Source organism: Oryx dammah, unplaced genomic scaffold (genome assembly GCF_014754425.2).
Source record: "Oryx dammah isolate SB20612 unplaced genomic scaffold, SCBI_Odam_1.1 HiC_scaffold_28, whole genome shotgun sequence".
Taxonomy (NCBI): Eukaryota; Metazoa; Chordata; class Mammalia; order Artiodactyla; family Bovidae; genus Oryx; species Oryx dammah.
The window spans coordinates 76312616-76336890 of record NW_024070212.1 but is presented as its reverse complement, the minus strand read 5'-3'; the positions used below and the strand labels follow the sequence as shown (position 1 = coordinate 76336890).

The following is a 24275-nucleotide window of genomic DNA, read 5'->3' as shown; positions in this document are numbered from 1 at the left end:
TAAACATGTTAAATGTTTAAATAAACATTTTATTTAAAATGTTTATATGTTAAATAAACCTGTTGTGGTAATCATTTCACAGTACGTGTAAATCAAACCATCATGTTGTATTTATACATTGATGTATATCGATTATTTCTCAATAAAACTGGAAAAAACAGTCTCTTGTTAGAAAACACATAGATGGATCATGGTTTTTTCTTACAGTTTTTTTGATGTTTGCTGTCTTTTTAAATCCATCCTGCCAACTTTGACTCTTTACTTGGAGTCTTTAATTCACTTATTTAAAGTAATTATTGTTTAGGAAGGACCTCTGATGCTTTTGTCTTCTTTATGTCATACACTTTTTTTATTCTTTAAATCCTCCATAACTGTCTTCTTTTATGTTTGATATTTTTTATAGTGTATCATTCTTATTCCTAGTTTTCTTTTCTGCAATTTTTAAGTTATTTCTTGGTGATTGCCTTGGGGATTAAAATTAATTTCTTAAAATTATAACAATCTACTTTAAAATAAAACTGTTTCTATACAGCTAAATCCCATCCACTTTAAGTTGATGTCATAAATTATATCTTTAAACTTTGCATGCCCAGTAGCATAGATTTAGAATTATTATTTAATGCATTTATTGTAAATCACATTGCAAAAATACAGGAGTTACACATCAAAATTACAATACTGGCTTTTGTATTTACCTATGTAGCTACCTTTATCAGTGTTCTTTATTTCTTTCTAGGTCTTTGAGTTAGTTTTTAATAGTGATAAGCATAATATATTCTTTCTGAATTAGGCAAGAAAAGACAAATGCCTTGAGTCAATATTCCAGGAAGCTCCTAGACACATCAAAACATACATGCCAAATTCTTTGAGAATAAGGTCTGCTCTGTTCCTTCTAGAACCAAGCGCCAGGGTCTCACACTAGGAAGGCATGCTTCTGTCTTTAAGACCACCACTGTATCCGGGAGGGGAGTGGGACAAGAGAAAATAAAGATGCCACAAATCTGCCCTTAATATGTGAAGAGTACAAAGTTCCATGATATAGTTTGTATAAAAATCAAGATTGATAATTATGCTATTCCAATCTTCTGAATCTGTATTTATTACTTATTAGCTAAACTGTCAAATTTTGAAAGTTGTAGATCACAGTACCCAGCTATTGTTGTGATTTGGCCAAATCATTTCATTTTGCCTTATACACTTTATTATAATAGTTGTTAATCAACAGACCCAATGGATGTATATTAAAATATGGTAATTTACCAAGCAGAATATGACATAAATTACCTTTGTCTTCTTTCAAGATTTTGTCACATTGAACATCTTTATTCTTTGGTGCTCCATTAATAGTCTGCATCATCCTTTCTACGTATAAATCATTGCCCAATCTATTTCGACAAAGAGTCTCATAGTTCTTGTTTCTCTGGCTATAAAAAACATATATATACTCAACTTACTAATAAAACTTAGTTTTTGCCACATATATCTTTTTATATTATGCTTTTTCTAAAAATTACATTATTTAATGTAGATTGCACTAAAAAAGTGAACAATCAAAAAGTGAATCAAAAATCTTGGAAAAGATTAAACTGCATTAAACTACCTCCAAAGGACTCTTTTACACTATACTCCCCAACATCCCTACAACTTTGAGTACCCGCCAATAGTGCAATAGGCCTTGCACCATTTCCACATAGGTTTTATGAACTTTGATACAGACACTCAAAAAACCCACAAATTTCTCTCAAAGTACTACTTTTGTGTCATTCCATAATAAGTATTGCATGTGTGTGTGTGTGCTCAGTTGTGCCAAACTCTTTGCGACCCCATGGACCATTGCCTACCAGGCTCCTCTGTCCATGGGATTCTGCAGGCAAGAATACTGGAGTGGATTGCCATTTCTTTCTCTGGGGTTCTTCCTGACCCAGGGATCAAATCCGGGTCTCTTGCATCTCTTGCTTTGGCAGGTGGATTCTTTACCACTAGCATAGCCTGGGAAGCCCTGTACTATGTATTATTTTCATAATTATTTACTTCTGAGTATTTCTTTGATTTCCATTATGATTTCTCCTTTGGTTCATGAGGAATTTACAAAATGCACTTTTTAACTTTCAAAAGTGTATGTGATATGTCTCCATGTTTTAGTTGAGATTTATGCTATTAATTTTTAACTTCATTTCACTGTGGTCAGAGAATTTGTCAGATATCACTTCTTTGAAATTTTTGAAACCTTGCTTCATGGCCTTGTACATGGGTTAGTTGTCTAACATTCCATGTGTGCTTGAAAAGAGTGTGTGTCCTCTAATTGTTGAATTCAGAGTTCTATATATTACCATTAAACTATGGTTTTAGTTCAAATTTTCTATAACTATACTAATTTTTTATCTGATTGACTTATCAAATTAAGAGAAGCATGCTTATATCTCCTATTTTAATACTTGTCAAGTTTCCAATTTTTGCCTCATATATTAAGAGGTTATTTTATTAGAAGTTTCATGTTTAGAATTATTATACCTCCTTTATCATTATGAAGTGACTCTATCTCTAATAATGCTATTGGTTTGTTTCTCTGTAAATGATATGTTCTTTACTGTTTTCTTCTGCTTTTAAAATCTTTGAGGGATTACCTTAGTGGTTCAGTGGCTAAGAATCCACGTTCCAATCCACGTTCCAATCCACCTTCTGCTGCAGCAGACATCGTTCAGTCTCTGGTCAGGAAAATAAGATCCCACATGCTGCAGGGCAATGAAGCCAATGCAGCACTACTGCAGCACCTGTGTGCTGCAACTGGTGAAGCCTGCATGGTGCAGCTACTGAGTCCACACGCTCTAGAGGCCCTGTACCACAGGAGAAGCCCAGTGCCACAACAAAGAGCCCATATGCTGCAGCAAAGACCCAGAGTAGCCAAAAAAATTTTTTTTTCTTTTAATATTTGGTATTTTGGAGTACAATGTATCCGTGTGTGTGTGGATTTCTTTTTGTTTTTTTTTTATTCCTATTTCTGTGGAATGGTGTTTTTCAACAGTTTGGGGAAATCCTTGCTGTCTTTGAATAGCACCTCTCTTCCATTCTTTGCATTCTGCCCTTTTGGAAATGATTAGGTGCACGTTAGACCTTTAGCCTATTATCAATAACTGTTTAATTTCTCTCTGATGCTTTAGGTATCATTTTTCTCTCCAAGATTTTGTATAACTTAAATCTAAATTTTGATTCATTAAATATCTATTCAATTATGTCTCATTTAAATTTTAAATGCTTACTTTTTAATAACAAAGATTAAAGCTTGCTTACTTTTTAATTTTGACAACTATACAAACTAAACGGATTCATGTTGATGTATGGCAAAACCAATACAATATTGTAAAGTAAAATAAAATAAAATAAAATCTGAAAAAATAAATAAAATTCTTTAAAAATGTTTTTGCAATTATCAGTCATCATTTTGATAGTTTCTTAGTGTTAATGATGTTTTAACTCTATCCTACGTTTCTTATATTTTTTTTCGTTATTTTTGACTGTGCTAGATCTTCATTGTTGTGTGTGGGCTTTCTCTGGTTGCAGCAAGCGGGGGCTACCCTCTAGCTGCAGTGTGCAGGCTTCTCATTGCAGTGGCTTCTCTTGTTGCAGAGCACAGGCTCTAAGGTGAGCAAGGTTCAGCAGTTGTAGCGCTCAGGTTCAGTAGTTGCAGCCCAGGGGCCTACTTGCGCTGAGGTGTGTCGGACAGAACCAGTGCCTCCTACACCATAAGGTGGACTACTCTCAACTACTGTAACACCAGAGAAGCCCCTTAACTCTTTTATTTAAATATTTCCCATATATTTTATACTTTATATTTGGTAACATCATTATCTATAGTCCTCAGGATCTAGACCTAGGATTTCCAATTTTTTTTTTAACTTCTCACCCATAATGTCTTGTTTCTTTATTGGTAAATTTTACTAAACCCACTGAGGAAACTTTAAGAGTCTAACTGAGATATGCCTTCCTCCAGAGAAGAGCTGTATTTCCCTACGATAGCAGCTAGGAGACCCTATTGACCTGGCCCACTTGAGATAACTGAGATCCTTTTAAGGGTCTTGGTTTAATATAAGAGCCTTTCTTTTGATTCTCTCAATTTGGGGGGGATCCAAGACTTATTAGTGGGCTCTAGATCCATGTGCTAATATTATCATTTGCCTCTAGCATCTCTCCCTCTCTGATTTTAGATCATTTATCTATCCCATTGTTATTCTTTTCCTTTCCTTTTTCTGGTCCTAGGACTTTTCACTTATGTCTGATGTGCTTTAAAAAAGTATATTATTCAAGATCTACTTGTATTATATTTTTTATTTTATTTTATTTTTAATTTTACTTTACAATTCTGTATTGGTTTTGCCATACATTGACATGATAGTCCAAGCAATTTTATAATATTTTATATTTGGGTAAAAATAATACCATAAAAATTATGCTAATGATGAATTTTTTAGTACTGTGAATCATATTCAAATTATACTTGAAGGCAAATAATCTGAATAACTATATAAATACTAAATAATGTATTTATATAGCTATATTAATTTAGACAGAGCACACTTTGGAGCAAGGAAAATTATTTGAGATAAAGAGGGGTATTATATAATGATAAAGGGGTCAAGTCTACAAAAAGATGTAACAATCCTTTATGTATATGTGCGTAACAGCAGAACTTCAAAATATATGAGACAGAAACCCATTTATATTCATTAATAAAGAGAAATGGAAAATCTGCTCTCAATAGTAAATTCCATCATATCCCCATAACACATTTTCCCTTCTTAAGTTGTTTTGAATATAAAACTGGCAGTCATTTCTTTTTAAATTGAAAATAATTCATATATGTATAAAAGAAAAAAATCATTAAAACCTATACTGAGACTTAGAAGCTTCCTTTATTTCTTTTGTTATTTAACTTAGTAGCTCACCTATTTTTTAAAGAATATGGTAAAGCTATGAGTTACTCCTCTAGGAAGAACATACAACATATATACTTTACATGTAATTTCATGGGGTACAAATATCACTTTATAGAATGCAATTTCACAAGGCACATATACCACCAGTGTTTATCCAGAAATCCTCAAAGACAGAAACAAGAATAATGCCCTCTGATTTAGCATTTAAATTACAAAAGCAATGTAAACAATTAAACCACACATACCTTACTTTCTCAGCTTCTTCAGACTCTACAGAAAACATAACTGTTGGTAGGTTTAAAAAGTTCATTGTTTCTGTCTCTGTGAGAATTATCTCTATAGTCTTCTCCAGGTCTTCTTTTGTTATAATTTTTCCAGGTGTTGTCCTCATAACTCGTAAATCTAAAATATATAACTTAATGAAAATAATTTACTAACTGCTAATTTTAATCTTCATCAAAATGTCATGATGAGTCATACACTGCAGGTGGCTTTATATGCTCAAAGAATATGTCATGTTGTGAGATGTAGTCTATTTAAACTTTCTGAAGCCAAACTGGATCCTATAGCTCATAAACTGTCTCTGCTGCTGATATATCAAGCTTACTCCAATATCAAGTGTATAGTCATGACTACAAGGGCATCCCATTACATCTATCCCATAACATTAACAGGGAGATTGAGGTGAATGACTGTTGATACAACTCAAAAGGAATATGCTAAGTCACCTCAGTCATGTCCAACTCTGTATGACCCCATAGACAGCAGCCCACTAGGCTCTCCCGTCTCTGGGATTCTCCAGGCAAGAACACTGGAGTGGGTTGCCATTTCCTTCTCCAATGCATCAAAGTGAAAAGTCAAAGTGAAGTCACTCTGTTGTGGCTGACTCTTGGCGACCCCATGGACTGCAGCCTACCAGGCTCTTCCATCCATGGGATTTTCTAGGCAAGACTACTGGAGTGGGGTGCATTGCCTTGGACAAGTATATTTCCCAAATAATATGCAACCCTTCTCTAAGTCCTGAAGCTAATTTCTTGTCTATATCTAATATCTTGTCTCTATCTTCTTGTCCTTCTTATCTGTTGACTTTTGATTTAGATGATAGCCCACCTCTAATCATCTAATCATCCTCACCAAGAGCTCAAAAGATTCTCCAATGAAAGTTGTGGTTAAATACAGGAGAAAAACAGACTTAATATCCATGCAAAAAATACATTGAAAAGAGTTAATCTTAAGTCTGTAGTCTAGTCAGAAGTCCAAGGTTCTTAAAAAATTTCACTGAGGACAGAGTTTCAGGGCTGGGAGTTTGGACTTGGTTGTGTGGGTAATAAAGGAGCCATGACAAGGGTATATAGGTCAGAACTCAATGTTTTCTGTTAAAAATCAGAGTGAGAAGCAGGGATCCATGAGATTCTGACATGGGTAAAGCTTGAATAGGCAAAGGGCATAAACTTTCCAGAGATTAAGGCTTAGTCTCCTTAAGAAGGCCCAGAGTATGAGAAAAACGCTTTTTTCATAGCCTAAAAAAAACATACAAGCTACTAATTCCACAAATCAATCACCAACATTTGGAATTGATAAATAAATTAGAGTATACTCTCTATAACTATTAAGTAGTAATTAAATATGATATTAAAATTATGAAAATGTTTGTGATAAAATGTTAAGTGACTAAATAGTCCATGACAAAATCCATGGTATGACTGTAACAATTAAAATACTAGTGCCCATGGAGAAGCTGAGGAAACAAAATTTTAAATTACCAATTCTTTATAGTATTGGATAATTCTTTTTTAAAATATTTTTTAATTTTTATTATTTATGCAGTAAATTTAAAATGAGGGAGAAATGATTTATATAAGTAAATCTACCTACATAGCAGATATAGGATAAGTGAAAAAGTAAATAAACTATCCACATGAACACAACTGGAGATATACCTAGTCCAAACTGTTAGTATGATCAATGAAGAAAATGAGAAACAGACAGGCTAAGTGAGAAGTTTAAAGTCACACAGGCAGTTTTGAGCTCTTCTCTAAACTTCCTTTCTTTAAGACCGTCAGGTCTTCATCTATGATTTAGTTACACATACCTCAAAGTAGCTATGACAAAACTAGACAGCATATTAAAAAGCAGAGCCATCACTTTGCCAACAGAGGTCCATATAGTCAAAGCTATGGTTTTTCCAGTAGTTTTGTATGGATGTGAGAGTTGGACCATAAAGAAGGCTGAGCACCGAAGAATTGATGCTTTTGAATTGTGGTGCTGGAGAAGACTCTAGAGTACCTTGGACTGAAAAGATATTTAAACCAGTCTATCCCAAAGAAAATTAACCCTGAATGTTCATTGGAAGGACAGAAGGTAAAGCTGAAGTTTCAATACTATGGCCATCTGTTGTGAAGAGGTGACTCATTGGAAAAGACCCTGATGCTGGGAAAGATTGAAGGCAAAAGAAGGGAATGACAGAGGATAAGTTAGTTAGATAACATCAACAACTTAATGGACATGAATCTGAGCAAATTCTGGGAGATAATGGAGGACAAAGGAACCTGGTGTGTTACAAACAGTCCATAGGGTCACAAAGAGTCGGACATGACTTAGCAACTGAACAACAACCTCAAAGTACCATTATGACACAGATATGCTAATTATAAAAATGAATGATCTTACAGTAGATAGGACCAATAGAGTAACACCTTAGTTACCTACCATGATTGAGGAGAGTAGTAGTTTTCTTTTACTTAGTGGCAGAGGATCTACCATTCATAGACAAAACCCTAGAATGGCAGAAAGAATTTTTGTCTGGATCTCTCTAGCAACTTTTGCATGAATGTTGGTTGAATATGTTATATATTGAGAAACTGCTTCAAACTCCACTATATACCTATAGAATTTGTCTATATATCGACCAGATACCCTAACCCTAAATGGACTTTAAACCAGATTTAACTACATATCACTCTCCACCTAGAAACACATCACAATATATCAATCTGCCTTGCCTGTTCTTATTTACTGCTGGTGATGCAGGGAACATAGTTCCACTCCTGATGATTCTTACAGAAGGAAGAAGCTCTAGAATGACAATCTTGGCTCTTCTCCACACCTTTACTCATGATTCCCATTGAGAGGGTTGCGGTAGGCCTGAGATGGTCTGATGTTTTATTGAATGGGTGGGTAAGTCTGTCAAATTTGAGAGTTTAACAGCAGGCCTTTATTCATAATGTGATATTCTGGCTCTAATATACTGTATCTACATTTATTACATTTTTCAATTAATTCAGAACTGCACAGGGGAAAGGGACGTCATTACTTGGCTACCTTCAAAGACCCCAGTAGCTAATCATCTATGAAGCCTTCCTTGTCCTCTGCATAAGCTAGAATTGGTGTGATAAAATTGCAGTGCAATTCAGTCACATAAGCATCTTATTCTCACCCTTCCTCACAAATTACATACATATCAAGACACTTTATGCTGCTGCTGCTGCTAAGTCACTTCAGTCGTGTCTGACTCTGTGCGACTCCATAGACAGCAGCCTACCAGGCTCCCCCGTCCCTGGGATTCTCCAGGCAAGAACACTGGAGTGGGTTGCCATTTCCTTCTCCAATGCATGAAAGTGAAAAGTCAAAGTGAAGTCACTCAGGCGTGTCCGACCCTTAGCATGGACTGCAGCCTACCAGACTCCTCTGTCCGTGGGATTTTCCAGGCAAGAGTTCACGTAAAAGAAAGCTATTATTATTCAATTGTTCTGTGAGACCATCCACAATCTATACGTAAGATGATGTTTTGGCTTCTATCTTGCCATTAAAACCGTAAGCTTTTGTAACCATAAGCCTCCTTTTGGTTATACAATAAAAACAATGGTTCTCAAACTTTAGCATGCAACAGAATCATCTGGAGAACTGATAAGTAAAGACTGCTGTGACTCATCCTTAGACATTTTTTTTAACATTTAATAAATATTAATTTTAGAATAGTTTTACATATACAGAAATCCACAAGAATATTACAGAGTTACTGTATACCCTGTACCCAGTGTTTCCTATTGTTAACATTACTTTGGTACCTTTTTCACAACTAATAAACCAAAACTGATGCTTCATTATTAACAAAAGTGAATACTCTATCCCAATTTCCTTAATTTATAACCAATGTCCTTCTCCTTTTTCAGGATATATTGTAGGATATATTATGTACATGTATATACATGTAGGATATATTATGTCTATTGGTTGTGTCTCAAGTTTCCCTACACTGCGACAATTTCTCAAACTTCCCTTGTTTTGATGACCTTGAGTTTTGAGGAATACCGGTCATGTATTCTATAGAATGTCCATCAGTTGGGTTTGTCTGATATTAGATTATGGATTTCTAGGAGGAAGACTACAGAGGTAAAGTGTCATTCTCATCATATCATATCAAGGGTACATGCTATCAGCACGACTTACTACTGATGATGTTCACCTTGACCTGAGGTAGACTTTGTCAGCTTTCTCTGCGTTAAAGTTCCTCTTTCCCTCCCCTTCTATATCCTGTACTTCTTAGAAGGAAGTTGATATGCAAAGCCCACATTTAAATGAGACAGTTAAGCTCCACCTTCTTGAAGGAGAAATGTCTATATAAATCATTTGGAATTCTTTTGTATACATTTGTTCTCAATCATTAATTCAGTCATTCATTCACTTGAATCACTATGGACTCATGGATATTTACTTTATACTTTGGGTTGTTAATCCACTATTACATAACATATTTTGTTCTTGAAATTATTCCTCCTATTACCATCACAAGATGTTGGCTGCTATGTCCTTTTCACATACCTCAGATTTTTTGTTTGTTTAATGTAGTTTTTTCTCTTTAACACTTGTTTCAGTTCAGTTCAGTTCAGTCACTCAGTCATGTCCAACTCTTTGCAACCCCCTGAACTGCAGCATGCCAGGCCTCCGTGTCCATCACCAACTCCCGGAGTTCACCCAAACCCATGTCGGTGATGCCATCCAACCATCTCATCCTCTGTTGTCCCCTTTTCCTCCTGCCCTCAATCTTCCCAAGCATCAGGGTCTTTTCAAATGAGTCAGCTCTTCGCATCAGGTGGCCAAAGTATTGGAGTTTCTAACACTTGTTTACTTTCTGATTTACCTTATATATTCTCTGTTCCAGTCTAGAAGCAGTCATTTCTTTAAAGACTCTTGGTTCCTTTTATTGGAGAACACTATCAGAAACCAAGATCTGGGCACTGGGTATGCTTGTTGCTATGGGGTATCATTTCTTCTAGGCTTTCTTAGCAGACAGGGCTTAAGAAATATTTGTGTCTATAGTAAACCCCCCGCTCAACCACACACATATAATCTGTATATACATTAAGCTAAACATTAGTTTACTCTTTCTGATTCTCACTCAGTATCATATGGATAATTCTAACCTTCTCCCCTTGTTTGCCTGCAATCTCCAACTCCAACGACAGTGAAAAAATCTAGTTCGTACTATCTGCCTTCCACTTATTTACATGTTTAATACTAGTATATACGTACAATGCTTCAGATTGTTAACTCACACTCCAATGGAAAATGGCTCTATCAAATAAGAGTATAGAGGCTATGTGTACTTCCATGTTTTTAGTCTTCTAATCTCCATCAATTTCAATGTTACTTAGGGCTATACCTCCCCTGACACCCAGTCTCTCAGTGAAGTTGTCATATATTTGTAAAGAAGTTAGATTCTTATGTCACAGTTTGTATTTCATTCTGGGTGCTCCGATCTCTTGAGTTTGTTTTTTTTTTTTTTTTTTCAATGTAGTATATTAAGGTTGACTCTCTGTACTGTTAAGAGTCTATGGATTTTGATAAAAGTATAATGTCATGTGTCCACAACTATGGAATCACACAGAATAGTTTCACCATTCTAAAAAATCCACTGCACTTTTCTTTTCACATGGACTATTTCTTTGATGTTCAGGATTCATTCTATGATAATTAAATCAGAATTCTGGACATGTGATCTAGGTTATCAGTATTTTTAATACTAATTTATAAAAGTGTTATATATTAGAAGCATGTGGGAAATTTTTAAATATACCCAAAAGTGTGTTAGAGCAGGACTGAACCATCTTGCAAGGCGCAATTATTAAATTATCAGGAATTTTGTAAGCTAATCATTAAATAGTCATTATTCAAAATTAAATTATATAAACTTACAACTAAATACATATCAAAACCAAAGATAATAACCACTCAAAACTTAGCACTTTCTATGTTATTAAATTGTATTATTCTCTAGACTCTTGCAGTTTTGTTGGGGGTGAAGATATTTATACCAGAGAAATTGGCAAATACTACAAATCAGGACTTTCTCTACTTCAGAGTAGGTTAGTTTTATACTTATCAGCACACTACTGCTTATGCCTAATCCCCTCTGCCAGATAGTCCTATATTGTTGGCCTAGAGTAAGACATGGAGAAGGCAATGGCACCCCACTCCAGTACTCTTGCCTGGAAAATCCCACAGACAGAGGAGCTTCGTGGGCTGCAGTCCATGGGGTCACTAAGAGTCAGGCACGACTGAGCGACTTCACTTTCACTTTTCACTTTTATGCATTGGAGAAGGAAATGGCCAACCCACTCCAGTGTTCTTGCCTGGAGAATCCCTGGGACGGGGGAGCCTGGTAGGCTGCCATCTATGGGGTCGCACAGAGTTGGATACGACTGAAGTGACTTAGCAGCAGCAGAGTAAGACATGAGTGTGGGAAATTTTTAAAGGTATATAGATTATGTTACTGAGCATTCAAGATTTAGAAATGTGAATCTAAATGAGTTGCCAGGTCATCAGTTCAGTTCAGTTCAGTCACTCAGTCATGTCCAACTCTTTGCAACCCCATGAACAGCAGCACGCCAGGCCTTCCTGTCAATCACCAACTCCTGGAGTTCACCCAAACCCATGTCCATTGAGTCGGTGATACCATCCAACCATCTCATCCTCTGTCGTCCCCTTCTCCTCCTGCCTTCAATCTTTCCCAGCATCAGGGTCTTTGCAAATTAGTCAGCTCATTGTATCAGGTGGCCAAAGTATTGGAGTTTCAGCTTCAACATCAGTCCTTCCAATGAACACCCAGGCCTAATCTCCTTTAGGATGGACTGGTTGGATCTCCTTGCAGTCCAAGGGACTCTCAAGAATCTTTTCCAACACCATAGTCCAAAAGTATCAATTCTTCGGCACTCAGCTTTCTTTATAGTACAACTCACACCCATGCATGACTACTTGAAAACCAGAAGTAGAATTGTTTGGGTGTGACTCACTTACAGAGGCTTGACTTTGTAGCCAGCAAACCAAGATGATATAAGCATTGATACTATTCTTCAACACTTCTGGAGGTGAAGTTTTGATACTTTTGATTGTTTTTGTTCGAAACAAGTAGAGGTAGTAGCTGTGCATGGGATTCCCCCAGCAGAGAATACTGGAGTGCATTGACATGCTCTCCTCCAGGGAATTTTCTGAATCTAGGGATCAAACCTGTATCTCTTAAGTCTCTTACATCGGCAGCTGGGTTCTTTACCACTAGCACCATCTGGGGAAGTCCTTAGAGGTAGGCCTCAAGGCAAACTGTTACATAAAGATTATTGTCTTTTTCTTAAGAGCAATGAAAATTCACTGAAGGGTTTTAAGCATTGAGAATGCAGTTAGATTGCTAAAAATATCATTGTAATAGGGATAGAGTAGGATAATTAAATAGTTAGTTTAGAAATCCCTCTAAGGGATTAAAGACAGAAAGGGAATTTTAAGGGAGTTTGGGGAGACTGTTGTAAACTATTGACCACTCAAGAAAAGAATCTACTAATCTAGCAAAAATCCACACTACCTTGAAGAAAGACCAGGTGCATCTAAGCACCAGGCACACTCAAGCCACAAACTCTGATTGTTAAAACACAAGACAATATATATAGGGTCTGAATCTTGTTATTAATACATGAAGTCAGGGAGTTAATGGTTCTTGAAAAGTAGCATTTCTGCATGTAGTCAAGACAGAAACACACGTGAAAAGGGAAAGAAAGTAGGTGAAAGGGGACATTATACCAAAACCCGAAATGAATTACTATGTGGTGGTGGTGTAGTCACTAAGTTGTGTCTAACTCTTGTGACTCCATGGACTGAAGCCCACCAGGCTCCTCTGTCCATGGGATTTCCCAGGGAAGAATACTACAGTGGGTTGCCATTTCCTTCTCTAGGGGAACTTCCTAACCCAGGAATTGAACCCAGGTCTCCTGCATTGCAGGTGGATTCTTTACTGACTAGGCCACCATATGTCACCATCCTTCTAATAATATAGATCTGATTTAAATAGTGTCATTACAGTCCCCATCAGAACATATAAGGTCAAAGGAAGAACTAACGATGCAAGCCATGCCGTCTACCCAAAAATGAGGAAGAAGATGATCTTCTCCCCTGCCCACTTATTCTTTAACTCTAAAAAAGCAAAAGCCCTTTTTGTTCTCAGGGCTGTGCTCCCTTGTTGGCCTGCTTATAGCTCTCACAGGAATCCTGTGCTTATATAAATTCACTCTTGTCTATCTTTGTCTCACATTGAATTCTTTCTGCAAGGAGACAAAAGAATCTAAGCTTCATTAAGTCCTGGCACAAGGTGAGCAGTTTCAATGAAAAGACAGTGGATTTGAGTTCCCTCTCAAGTTAGGGAATTGTAGGTTCAAGCCCCAATATGAGGTGTGGCTGAGTTTGAGTCCCAACCAAGGAGTGTGGTTTCAACTCTGCATGTAGTCTGGAAAAAATTGGAAGGTGGCAAGAATATATGTAGAGACTGCTGGGGGAGGTTATGACAATAATTTAATTCTCTTTCTTCCATCCTGAGAGGATGGGCTTCTTCCTACAACAGATATTCCTAACGCCTTAATTTTCACTGCTAAGCCTTTCACTCTTCCGAGGCCCCTTTCCATTAATACTGCCTGAAAAATCAAGTATTTGGCTTTTCCAGCCTCTCTTGAAGCTGGTGGTGGCAGTGTGACACAGTTCTGGCCAGTGAGATAAAAGCAGAAATACACAGGAAAAAGGGAAGCTTCTGGGAAATGTTTACTCTCCTGATAAATGAGGGAGATGGAACTGGTGCCCAGCATTGGGACAGGTATTAAGAGGTCCTGTGGCAAGAAATGAGAAAAGGCTGAAAAAAGAACAGCAGAGATGCCAGTTCTGATTCTGATATGACTATGCCACAAACACAAAGCCAAAAGCTATCTACCTTTCAGTTCAGTTCAGTTCAGTTCAGTTGCTCAGTCATGTCCGACTCTTTGAGACCCCATGGACTGCAGCACACCAGGCTTCCCTGGCCATCACCAATTCCCAAAGCTTGCTCAAACTCATGTCCATCGAGTCAGTGATGCCATCCAACCATCTCATCCTCTGTCATCCCCTTCTCCTCCTGCCTTCAATCTTTCCCAGCATCAGGGTCCTTTCCAATGAGTCAGTTCTTCTCATAGGTGGCTAAAGTATCAGAGCTTCAGATTTAGCATCAGTCCTTCCAATGAATATTCAGGACTGATTTCCTTCGGGATTTACTGGTTTACTCTCCTTGCAGTCAGTCCAAGGGACTCTCAAGAGTCTTCTCCAACACCACAGTTCAAAAGCATCAATTCTTTGGTGCTCAGCTTTCTTTATGGTCCAATTCTCACATCCATATGTGACTACTGGAAAAACCATAGCTTTGACTAGATGGACCTTTGTTGACAAAGTAATGTCTCTGCTTTTTAATATGTTGTCTAGGTTGCTCATATTTTTTCTTCCAAGAAGCAAGCGTCTTTTAATTTCATGGCTGCAGTTACCATCTGCAGTGATTTTTGAGCCCCCCAAAATAAAGCCTGTCACTGTTTCCATTGTTTCCCCATCTGTTTGTCATGAAGTGATGGGACCAGATGCCATGATTTTCGTTTTTTGAATGTTGAGTTTTAAGCCAGCTTTCTCAATTTCCTCTTTCGTTTTTATCAAGAGGCTCTTCAGTTCCTCTTCCCTTTCTGCCATAACGGTGGTGTCATATGCATATCTGAGGATATTGATATTTCTCCCGGTCATCTTGATTCCACCTTGTGCTTCATCCCACCCAGCATTTCACATGATGTACTCTATATAAGTTAAATAAGCAGGGTGATAATATACAGCCTTGATATGCTCCTTTCCCAATTTGAAACCATCCATTGTTCCATGTCTGGTTTTAACTGTTGCTTCTTGACCTGCATACAGATTTCTCAAGAGGCAGGTCAGGTGGTCTGGTATTCCCATCTCTTGAAGAATTTTCCACAGTTTGTTGTGATCCACATAGTCAAAGTCTTTGGTGTAGTCAATAAAGCAGAAGTAGATGTTTTCCTGGAACTCTCTTGCTCGTTCGATGATCCAATGGATATTGGCAATTTGATCTTTGGCTCCTCTGCCTTTTCTAAATCCAGCTTAAACATCTGAAAGTTCTCAGTTCACGTAATGTTGAAGGTCTGGAAGTAATAGCAACTCCATGTATATCTACCTTTAACTTCCTTTAATGTGGAAAAACTGTCTTCATCTAAGCTAATGGTAGTTGGGTATTCTGTTACTTGTCAGAAGCATTCTGATACATAGTCTAACACCAGAAAGAAGAGTTCATTAAGCACTTTTCCTATAAATATTTTAACTAATCCTTCATTGTCATCTCAGAGGAAAAGACATCCATACCACACTCCAACACAAATGTTCCTCAAGGAAATAGCCACTTCTTCCACTGCTTTAGTCAACCACTATTTCCTCTTTGATCTTCACTCACATAATCCTTCGTATTACCTCATGTTTTTATCTTCTACCTGGAATGAGTCTCTCCAATTTGTTCTCCTAACAAATTACTAATTATCTTTAAAAACCCAATTCAAAAGTCAATAATGTTCTTTATGAATGTTCTCCTGCTTTTTACTTTCCACCTCATAGTAATCTTTTCTAAGTGTTCCCATCACATTCTACTTATGTCTCACTACGGAATCGATCACAGTATATCAGAATTATTTGTCCCCTGAGTTAGAAGCTGAGCTTTTTTAAACAGGGTTTGTGATTACTGAGGCTGTTGGTGCAAGGGAGTCACTTGAGAATTTTTTTAAAAATATAAACATTACCCTGATAGTTCTCATGTAGCTGTTGCACAAGCCAGCACTTAGGAATGATTACCATAGTTCTTCTGCCTCAAGCACCCAAAAAATAATGAGCACATTTACAAAGAAATAATGAACTGTTCCTTAAATGAAAGATTGGATTCTCATTACCTGTAAAACTAGACAATCTTTCCCGTTTAAAGGATGGTTCTTCTAGGTCTTCTGCCATTGATTCACTAGTGGATACACTTGACTTAGAAACTGTGCTGCTTCCTAAAACTGACCTTTAGCAATGAAAAACAACATTATTTATTTATTCATATGTCCTTATGGGCAATTAAATGTATAAATGAAAACTATCAGATACACACAGAGAAATCAGATACACTGTAATCATATAAGCAAAAGTGATAAAAATAATTCTTTAAAAATTAAGTTGATGATTAGTGTTCTTTAAGTAAAAGTCTTGAAGTCCTTTTCTCTAAAGTCTATGTCTAAACTCTTTCAATGGATTCCCAACAGTATGTTTAGGATAAAAATCTAAAATACAGCCTATCTACCAAGATTCTCCATCTTATCATCGTATCACTATTCTTCTTTTTTTTTTTTTTAAAGTTCCTCAACCTTATGGAGCTCTCTTACCTCAGGGCCTCAGCCTGGAATACTCTTCCTTTAATTTTCACCAGGTTTCTGCTCATTATTCAAATCCCATCCTAAATGCACTTTTATTCAATTTGGTAAATGTCTTCTCAAAGTTTAATTAAAATAAAGTTTATATATTTGGTGGGAAATCAATATATTGAAGAGTCCAAAAATAATTTCCTTTAAACATAGGAACCTAACATTACTCCATGATATTACATACTTTTTCCTTTCTATTTATAGTTTCAACTGGCCTCCAAAAGGTTGGGCTCAGTTTATTGGAACATCCTTTATTTTGCACAGAACTCCCATGGCATCTGTATGCCAATTTGGAGGTAGATTCTAGACAGCATATTTTCTACTAAAATTTCATGCTTAGTTAACACCTAGAACTTTTAATTTGTCAGATTGAAAGTTACACACTAACGTACTTCCCCATAATCTTTAGATTGTTTTAGGAGTACTGTTTTATTATCACAAAGATTGAACTTCTCTATTGTAAGCTCTAAAATTTTTCAATTATGTAAGTATCTGCATATGTAAATGCAAAACATATGATTTACCAAAAAAAGTTATAAAACAAGACAGAAATCAAAGCATAGGAGAATAAGGATTTGTATGGAAGAATAGGGAGGATAAAAAGGGAAGCCTCTAAACTACAGCATAAAAGAAACTGAAGAAAACTAAAGACATATGTCTGTAATGCTAGGTCCCATCTTTTTGGTTTCTCAGGAAATCTTGAGTAAAATCTATATTTGTTTTCACAAATGTGTTGGTAGGAGTATGGATGTAAGCCCCGCATCTAGTTAAAACAAAAGACGAACACAAGAGGCGGCACACTAGGATGGGAGAGCAGAGCTGGCAGACAGGACAACCGACGTCTGACTTCCACATGTGCAACTTAAATGAAAACATGTAATAAGACAAACACAAAGAAGCATAAAACAGTATACTCTACCTTGTAAACTGCCCTAACATACTAGGATTTAATGTGTTCTGATAAAGGCTATAGGAAGCTATAAAGTCTGAGGTATGTGATCCGTCTTGTGAAGTCAATAGTTTATTTGGCTTTCCTGTACCGGAATATGGATCTGGACGGTAAAGAGGTTTGGGAGTAACATCAACTCCATGTATATCAGTCACCTGTAAAAAATAGTGATTTAAAATAAAATAAGTAAAAAAGATGGGATTTCTGTATTCCAAGTTCTAAAACTAGAGATAAAAATGGTAGAGAAAAAGATAAAGTGTGTAGGATAGGACAAACATGGACAATTGAATGATAAGATTTTATGTTTAAAAAACTTCTTAACTGAGGTAATACAACTTTAAAAAAATCTCATTCATGTTTTATTTAGATACAAGTAATATATATTAATTTTGAGAAATTTAATTAATTTTGAGAAAATTTAAAAATGTAGAAAGATAATTCAGATAGTTAATATTTTAGTATATTTAATTTTATGTATAATCTTTAAAAAACCCACATTTTTCATTTAACATTTTATTAATAAACATTACCCAAGTTACTACACATTTTTGGCTTATATGTTTTTGGCTAATTTTCTGTATGTGAAATTTAACACATACAGAAATGTAATTAAAACATAACAATATAGTTAAACAATACAAAGCAAACATTGTTATAATTGCAACTAAAGTAAAAAATTAGAACACTTAAAGAACCTCTAGGAGACTTTGCTCCTTCTAGACAAAAACAGCTCTGCTGGTTTCTGCTCCTTCTATGTTATTGCCTCTCTCTCCCTCCCCAGTGAATATCATTAGCTTGATTTTGGTAGTTATTTTCTTGTTCTTTTAAATAGTTTTTTTAAGTATGCATTCCTAAATAACAGCATTTACTTTTCAAAACTTATATTGAAGTAATATATACATAGACTTATACACATAAATGTACAGCTTAATATATTTTCATAAACAGAAGACACCCAGGTACCTACCATTCAGACTTAGAAAATTGCCAGCATGTTAGAAGTTCCTTCCCTAAGAGTCGCCATCTCTTACACCAAAGGTAATGATTATTTTGACTCCATGGATTAGTTTGGCCTGTTTGTAAACTTTATTTTGATGAAATCAGGAAGAATGTACCCTTGATATCTGGTTTCTTTTGTTCAAAATTATATCCACATTTGTGAGAGCCATTCATATGGTTAAGTAGAGTTGTAGATGGTTTTCACTGTTGTACAATATTCCATTGTGTCAATATATCACAATTTATTTATTGTTCATGGATTTTCTGTAGTTTCCCAATTTTTGGCTAGTACAAATGATGCCACTATTAAGATGGATGTGCATGTGTTTTGCCGACTGTACTGTATGAATTTATGTTGGGTGTATACCTGAGTGAGATCCCTGGGTAGTGAATTATTTTTATGTTCACATATAGTAGATACTGATAAAAGGTTTTCCTCTCAAGTGGTTCCCACCAACAAAGTATGAGAGAGTTCTGGTTGCTACAGATTTTGGTTAGCACTTAGTATTTACCTAGTTTGGCACTGCAATTTAGTTTTTAAAAGTTATAATAGTCATATATTGTGACTGAATTATCTGACATCTTCTGTTCAGCAGCTCATTTTTATTTATCTCTCCATATTGTTGCATGTATAATAGTTTGCTTATAATCACCAATGATTTATTGGTGATTGGTTGTATCTGTTGGATTAGCATATCTTATTTTATTTATCCATTTTACTTTTCAGTTCAGTTCAGTTCAGTTCAGCCCCTCAGTCATGTCTGACTCTGCGACCCCATGAATCGCAGCACGCCAGGCCTCCCTGTCCATCACCAACTCCCAGAGTTCACTCAGACTCGCGTCCATCAAGTCCGTGATGCCATCCAGCCATCTCATCCTCTGTCGTCCCCTTCTCCTCCTGCCCCTAATCCCTCCCAGCATCAGAGTCTTTTCCAATGAGTCAACTCTTCACATGAGGTGGCCAAAGTACTGGAGTTTCAGCTTTAGCATCATTCCTTCCAAAGAAATCCCAGGGCTGATCTCCTTCAGAATGGACTGGTTGGATCTTCTTGCAGTCCAAGGGACTCTCAAGAGTCTTCTCCAACACCACAGTTCAAAAGCATCAATTCTTTGGCACTCAGCCTTCTTCACAGTCCAACTCTCACATCCATACATGACCACTGGAAAAACCATAGCCTTGACTAGATGGACCTTAGTCGGCAAAGTAATGTCTCTGCTTTTGAATATGCTATCTAGGTTGGTCATAACTTTTCTTCCAAGGAGTAAGTATCTTTTAATTTCATGGCTGCAGTCACCATCTGCAGTGATTTTGGAACCCCCCAAAATAAAGTCTGACACTGTTTCCACTGTTTCCCCATCTATTTCCCACGAAGTGATGGGACTGGATGCCATGATCTTTGTTTTCTGAATGTTGCGTTTTAAGCCAACTTTTTCACTCTCCACTTTCACTTTCATCAAGAGGCTTTTTAGTTCCTCTTCACTTTCTGCCATAAGGGTGGTGTCATCTGCATTGACACTGAATTGTTTCCAGTTTTTGGCCATCACTGAAAACTGTTTCAATAAATATTTATGTAAAAGCATATTGTTATACACAAGAATGCATTTCTGTAAGAGACAGATAGATGTGGAATTGATGAGTCAACATGATTAGATAACACCAAACTCTTTTCCAAGTTGACTGTAAGCTGTTCATGATTACCAGCATTGTGACAGTTGCTGTTTTTCTATATTCTCATCAACAACTAGCATTGTCAGATTTAAAAATTTAAACTAGTGTGGGTATAGGTATACAGGTATCTCATTCTGACTTTTTCATGAAGTTGAACTTCTTTTCATGTGCTTTTTCCCATTCTGACTTCCTTTTTTGGAAGAAAATGTCCCATACATGTCCTTTACACACTTTTCTATTGAGTTCTGTCTCTTTAAAATTTACATTAGAGTTCATTAAACATCCTGCAGTCATGAAATTAAATGACGGTTGCTCCTTGGAAGGAAAGCTAGAAAATCCCATGGACAGAGGAGCCTGGCAGGCTACAGTCCATGGGGTCGCAGAGTTGGACACAACTGAGTGACTTCACTTCACTTCATTAAACATCCTGCAGTCGTGAAATTAAAAGACAGTTGCTTCTTGGAAGGAAAGCTATGATAAACCTGCTGCTGCTGCTGCTTCAGTCGTGTCTGACTCTGTGCGACCCCACAGACAGCAGCCCACCAGGCTCCTCCGTCCCTGGGATTCTCCAGGCAAGAACACTGGAGTGGGTTGCCATTTCCTTCTCCAATGCATGAAAGTGAAAAGTGAAAGTGAAGTCGCTCAGTCGTGTCCGACTCTTAGCGACCCCATGGACTGCAGCCTACCAGGCTCTTCCGTCCATGGGATTTTCCAGGCAAGAGTACTGGAGTGGGGTGTCATTGCCAGTGTAAAACACTAAGATCAACAGTCAAAAAACTAAGATCATGGCATCCGGTCCCATCACTTCATGGCAAATAGATGGGGAAACAATGGAAACGGTGTCAAATTTTATTTTCTTGGGCTCCAAAATCGCTGCAGATGGTGACTGCAGCCATGAAATTGAAAGACGCTTACTCCTTGGAAGAAAAGCCATGATCAACCTAGACAGCATATTAAAAGCAGAGACATTACTTTGCCGACAAAGATTCATCTAGTCAAAGCTATGGTTTTTCCAGTAGTCATGTATGGATGTGAGAGTTGGATCATAAAGAAAGCTGAGCAGTGAAGAATTGATGCTTTTGAACTTCGCTGTTGGAGAAAACTCTTCAGAGTCTCTTGGACAGGAAGGAGATCAAACCAGTCAATCTGAAAAGAAACCAACCCTGAATATTCATTGGAAGGACTGAAGCTGAAGCTCCAATACTTTGGCCACCTGATAAGAAGAGCTGACTCATTAGAAAAGACCCTGATGCTTGGAAACATTGAAGGCAAAAGGAGAAGGCGATGGCAGAGGAAGATGGTTAGATAGCATCACCCATTCAATAGACACGAATATGGACAAACTCTGAGAGACAAGAGAGCCTGGTGTGCTGCAGTCCATAGAGTTACAAAGAGCCAGACATGACTTAGTGACTGAACTACAACAAAATGTTCTGCCTATGAATCTTTTCTGATTTATGTGTTGAAAATGTCATCTTTCACTTTATGGCTTTGTTTTCCTTGTTGCTGTTGTTCAGTCACTCAGTCATGTCCAGCTCTTTGCGACAGCATGGACTGCAGCACGCCAGACTTCCCTGTCCTTCACCATTTCCCAAAGTTTGCTTAAACTCATGTCCACTGAGTTGGTAATGCCATCAAACCACCTCATCCTCTGTTGTCCGCTTCTCCTCCTGCCTTCAGTCTTTTCCAGCATCAGAGTCTTTTCTAATGAGTCAGCTCTTCACATCAGGTGGCCAAAGGATTGGAGCTTAGCTTCAGCATCAGTCCTTTCAATGAATATTCAGGATTGATTTCCTCTAAGGTTGACCGGCTTGATCTCCTTGCATTCTGAGGGACTCTCAAGAGTCTTCTCCAACACCATAGTTCAAAAGCGTCAATTCTTTGATGCTCAGCCTTCTTTATGGTCCAACTCTCACATCCATACATGACTATTGGAAAAACCATAGCTTTGACTATACAGACCTTTGTTGGCAAAGTAATGTCTCTGCTTTTTAATATGCTACATTTTCTTTGTAGTATCTTTTAATAAAAAGAAGTTCTTTTTCTTAGCGCAGTTAAATTTATCACATTTTCCTTTATGGTTTACATCTTAGATATTTCATCCAGGAAAACATTCCCAATTCTTAAATTATGAAAATATTTTTGCTTTCATGTTTAGAACTATAACATACCTGGAATTGAGTTTTGTGTATACTATGAGAAAGGAAGCCAATATGTTTTTATTCCATATGAATACCCAATTGTTTCAACAAGAATTTTTGAAAACCCTATTATTTTCCCATTACTCTCTAGTGTACATTTATTATAAAACAAGTGTTTATATGTGCTTGAGTCACTTGTAGACTTTTTGTCTATACCTTTGTTAATGTTACACTTTTTATAAAATTTTGTTACCTAGAAGAGTAAGTCCTTTCACATGGTTCTTATTCAAGAGTATCTTGGGGACTTCTCAGGTGGAACAGTGGATAAGAATCCACCCGACAACACAGGGGACACAGGTTAGATCCCTGGTCCAGGAAGATCCCACATGCCAAGGAGCAATTGAGCCTGAGCTCTAGGGCCCACGAGCCAGAACTACTGAGCCCGCATACCACAAGCACTGAAGCCTGCACGCTCGAGGACCATCAAGCCACAACTAAGGAGCCCTTGTGCCACAACTGCTAAAGCTTGGGTGCCCTGGAGCCAGCACACTGCAGCTAATGAGCCCGCATGCTGCACTTACCAATGCTCATGCACCTAGAGCCCGTGCTCTGCCACAAGGGAAGCCACCATGATGAGGAGCCCATTCACTGCAGCTAGAGAGTAGGCCCCACTCTCCGCCTCCAGAGAAAACCCATGCACAGCAACGAAGACACAGTGCAACCAAAAATAAAAAGAAATAAATGAAATCTTTTATAAACAGTATCTTGGTTATGCCTACCCTTTAGCAGTTTTATGTAAACTTTAGAATTACCTTGATAAGTTCCTGGAAAAAAATAAAATGGAAAAAAAAAAAAAACAACTTTTGAGATTTTGACTGAAATTGCAAAGAACCTATAAATCAAAATTTGGGTAAAACTGATATACTTAGAATATGGGCTCTTATTAGGCATAAAAAATTCTCTCTCCATTTGTTTGGGTCTTAATATCTCACAGCAAAATTTATAGGTTATGTGTATCTTTGTTAAATTTATGCACAAGTATTTAATGCATTTTAGTACTATTATAAATGGCATCATTAAAAAATATGTAATTTTTGAAATGTGTGTGGCTGGTATATACAAATATATATTTTTTGCTTTTGATTATTTTTGTTATCCAATAATCTTGCTTAGCTCTTATTAATTTGATAATTATTAGGTGATTTAAAATTTTATATGTAGATAATTGTGTCATCTACAAATATTCAAAGTTCTGTTTCTTCTTCCAAATCTTATACTTTACATTTCTTTTTGTTATCATACTGAAATGGCTAAGACCTCCAAGAATGTTGGATAGAAATGGATCTTTCTTAGAAATGCTTTACCATTAAATATGATCATTGCTGTAGGATTTTATAAATAAGATTAAGGAAATTTCTTGTGATTTCCAGTTTCAGAAGAGTCTTTTAAATCTAGAATAAAATTTTAATCTTATCAAATACTGTATTGAGATGATCATATGCATTTTTTCCTTTAAGCTATGAATGTGGTGAATTATACTGATGGATTTTTAAATGTTAAACCAATATTAATTTCTTGATATAAACTCAACTTTCTGACAATGTATTATCTCTTTCTATTGTTATTGAATTTTAATATTTTATTGAGGATTTCTCCATCTATGTTTCCAAGTGAGATTGACTTGTAAAGTTTATTTCTCATACTGTTGTAGTCACATTTTGATATCAGGATAAGTCTAGCCTCATAAAATGTTTTACAGTATACCCACTTTTCTTGTTCTGTTTTTGTCCTTATGTGTTTGGC

At 36.6% G+C, this 24275-nt stretch overlaps 1 protein-coding gene across 3 annotated transcripts in view; it reads right to left on the bottom strand.

The window, feature by feature from the left end:
- The window catches only part of DNAI4 (dynein axonemal intermediate chain 4), a 105951-nt gene that overhangs the window by 64706 nt on the left and 16970 nt on the right, over window positions 1-24275 (bottom strand). For all 3 annotated transcript variants that reach the window (XM_040232642.1, XM_040232643.1, XM_040232641.1), the window contains exons 3-6: window positions 17634-17818; window positions 16205-16317; window positions 5177-5333; window positions 1285-1424 (exon numbers count right to left, since the gene is read on the bottom strand). In XM_040232642.1, coding sequence (XP_040088576.1) covers window positions 1285-1424; window positions 5177-5333; window positions 16205-16317; window positions 17634-17818 — 595 coding nt within the window. The remainder of the gene's footprint in view (window positions 1-1284; window positions 1425-5176; window positions 5334-16204; window positions 16318-17633; window positions 17819-24275) is intronic.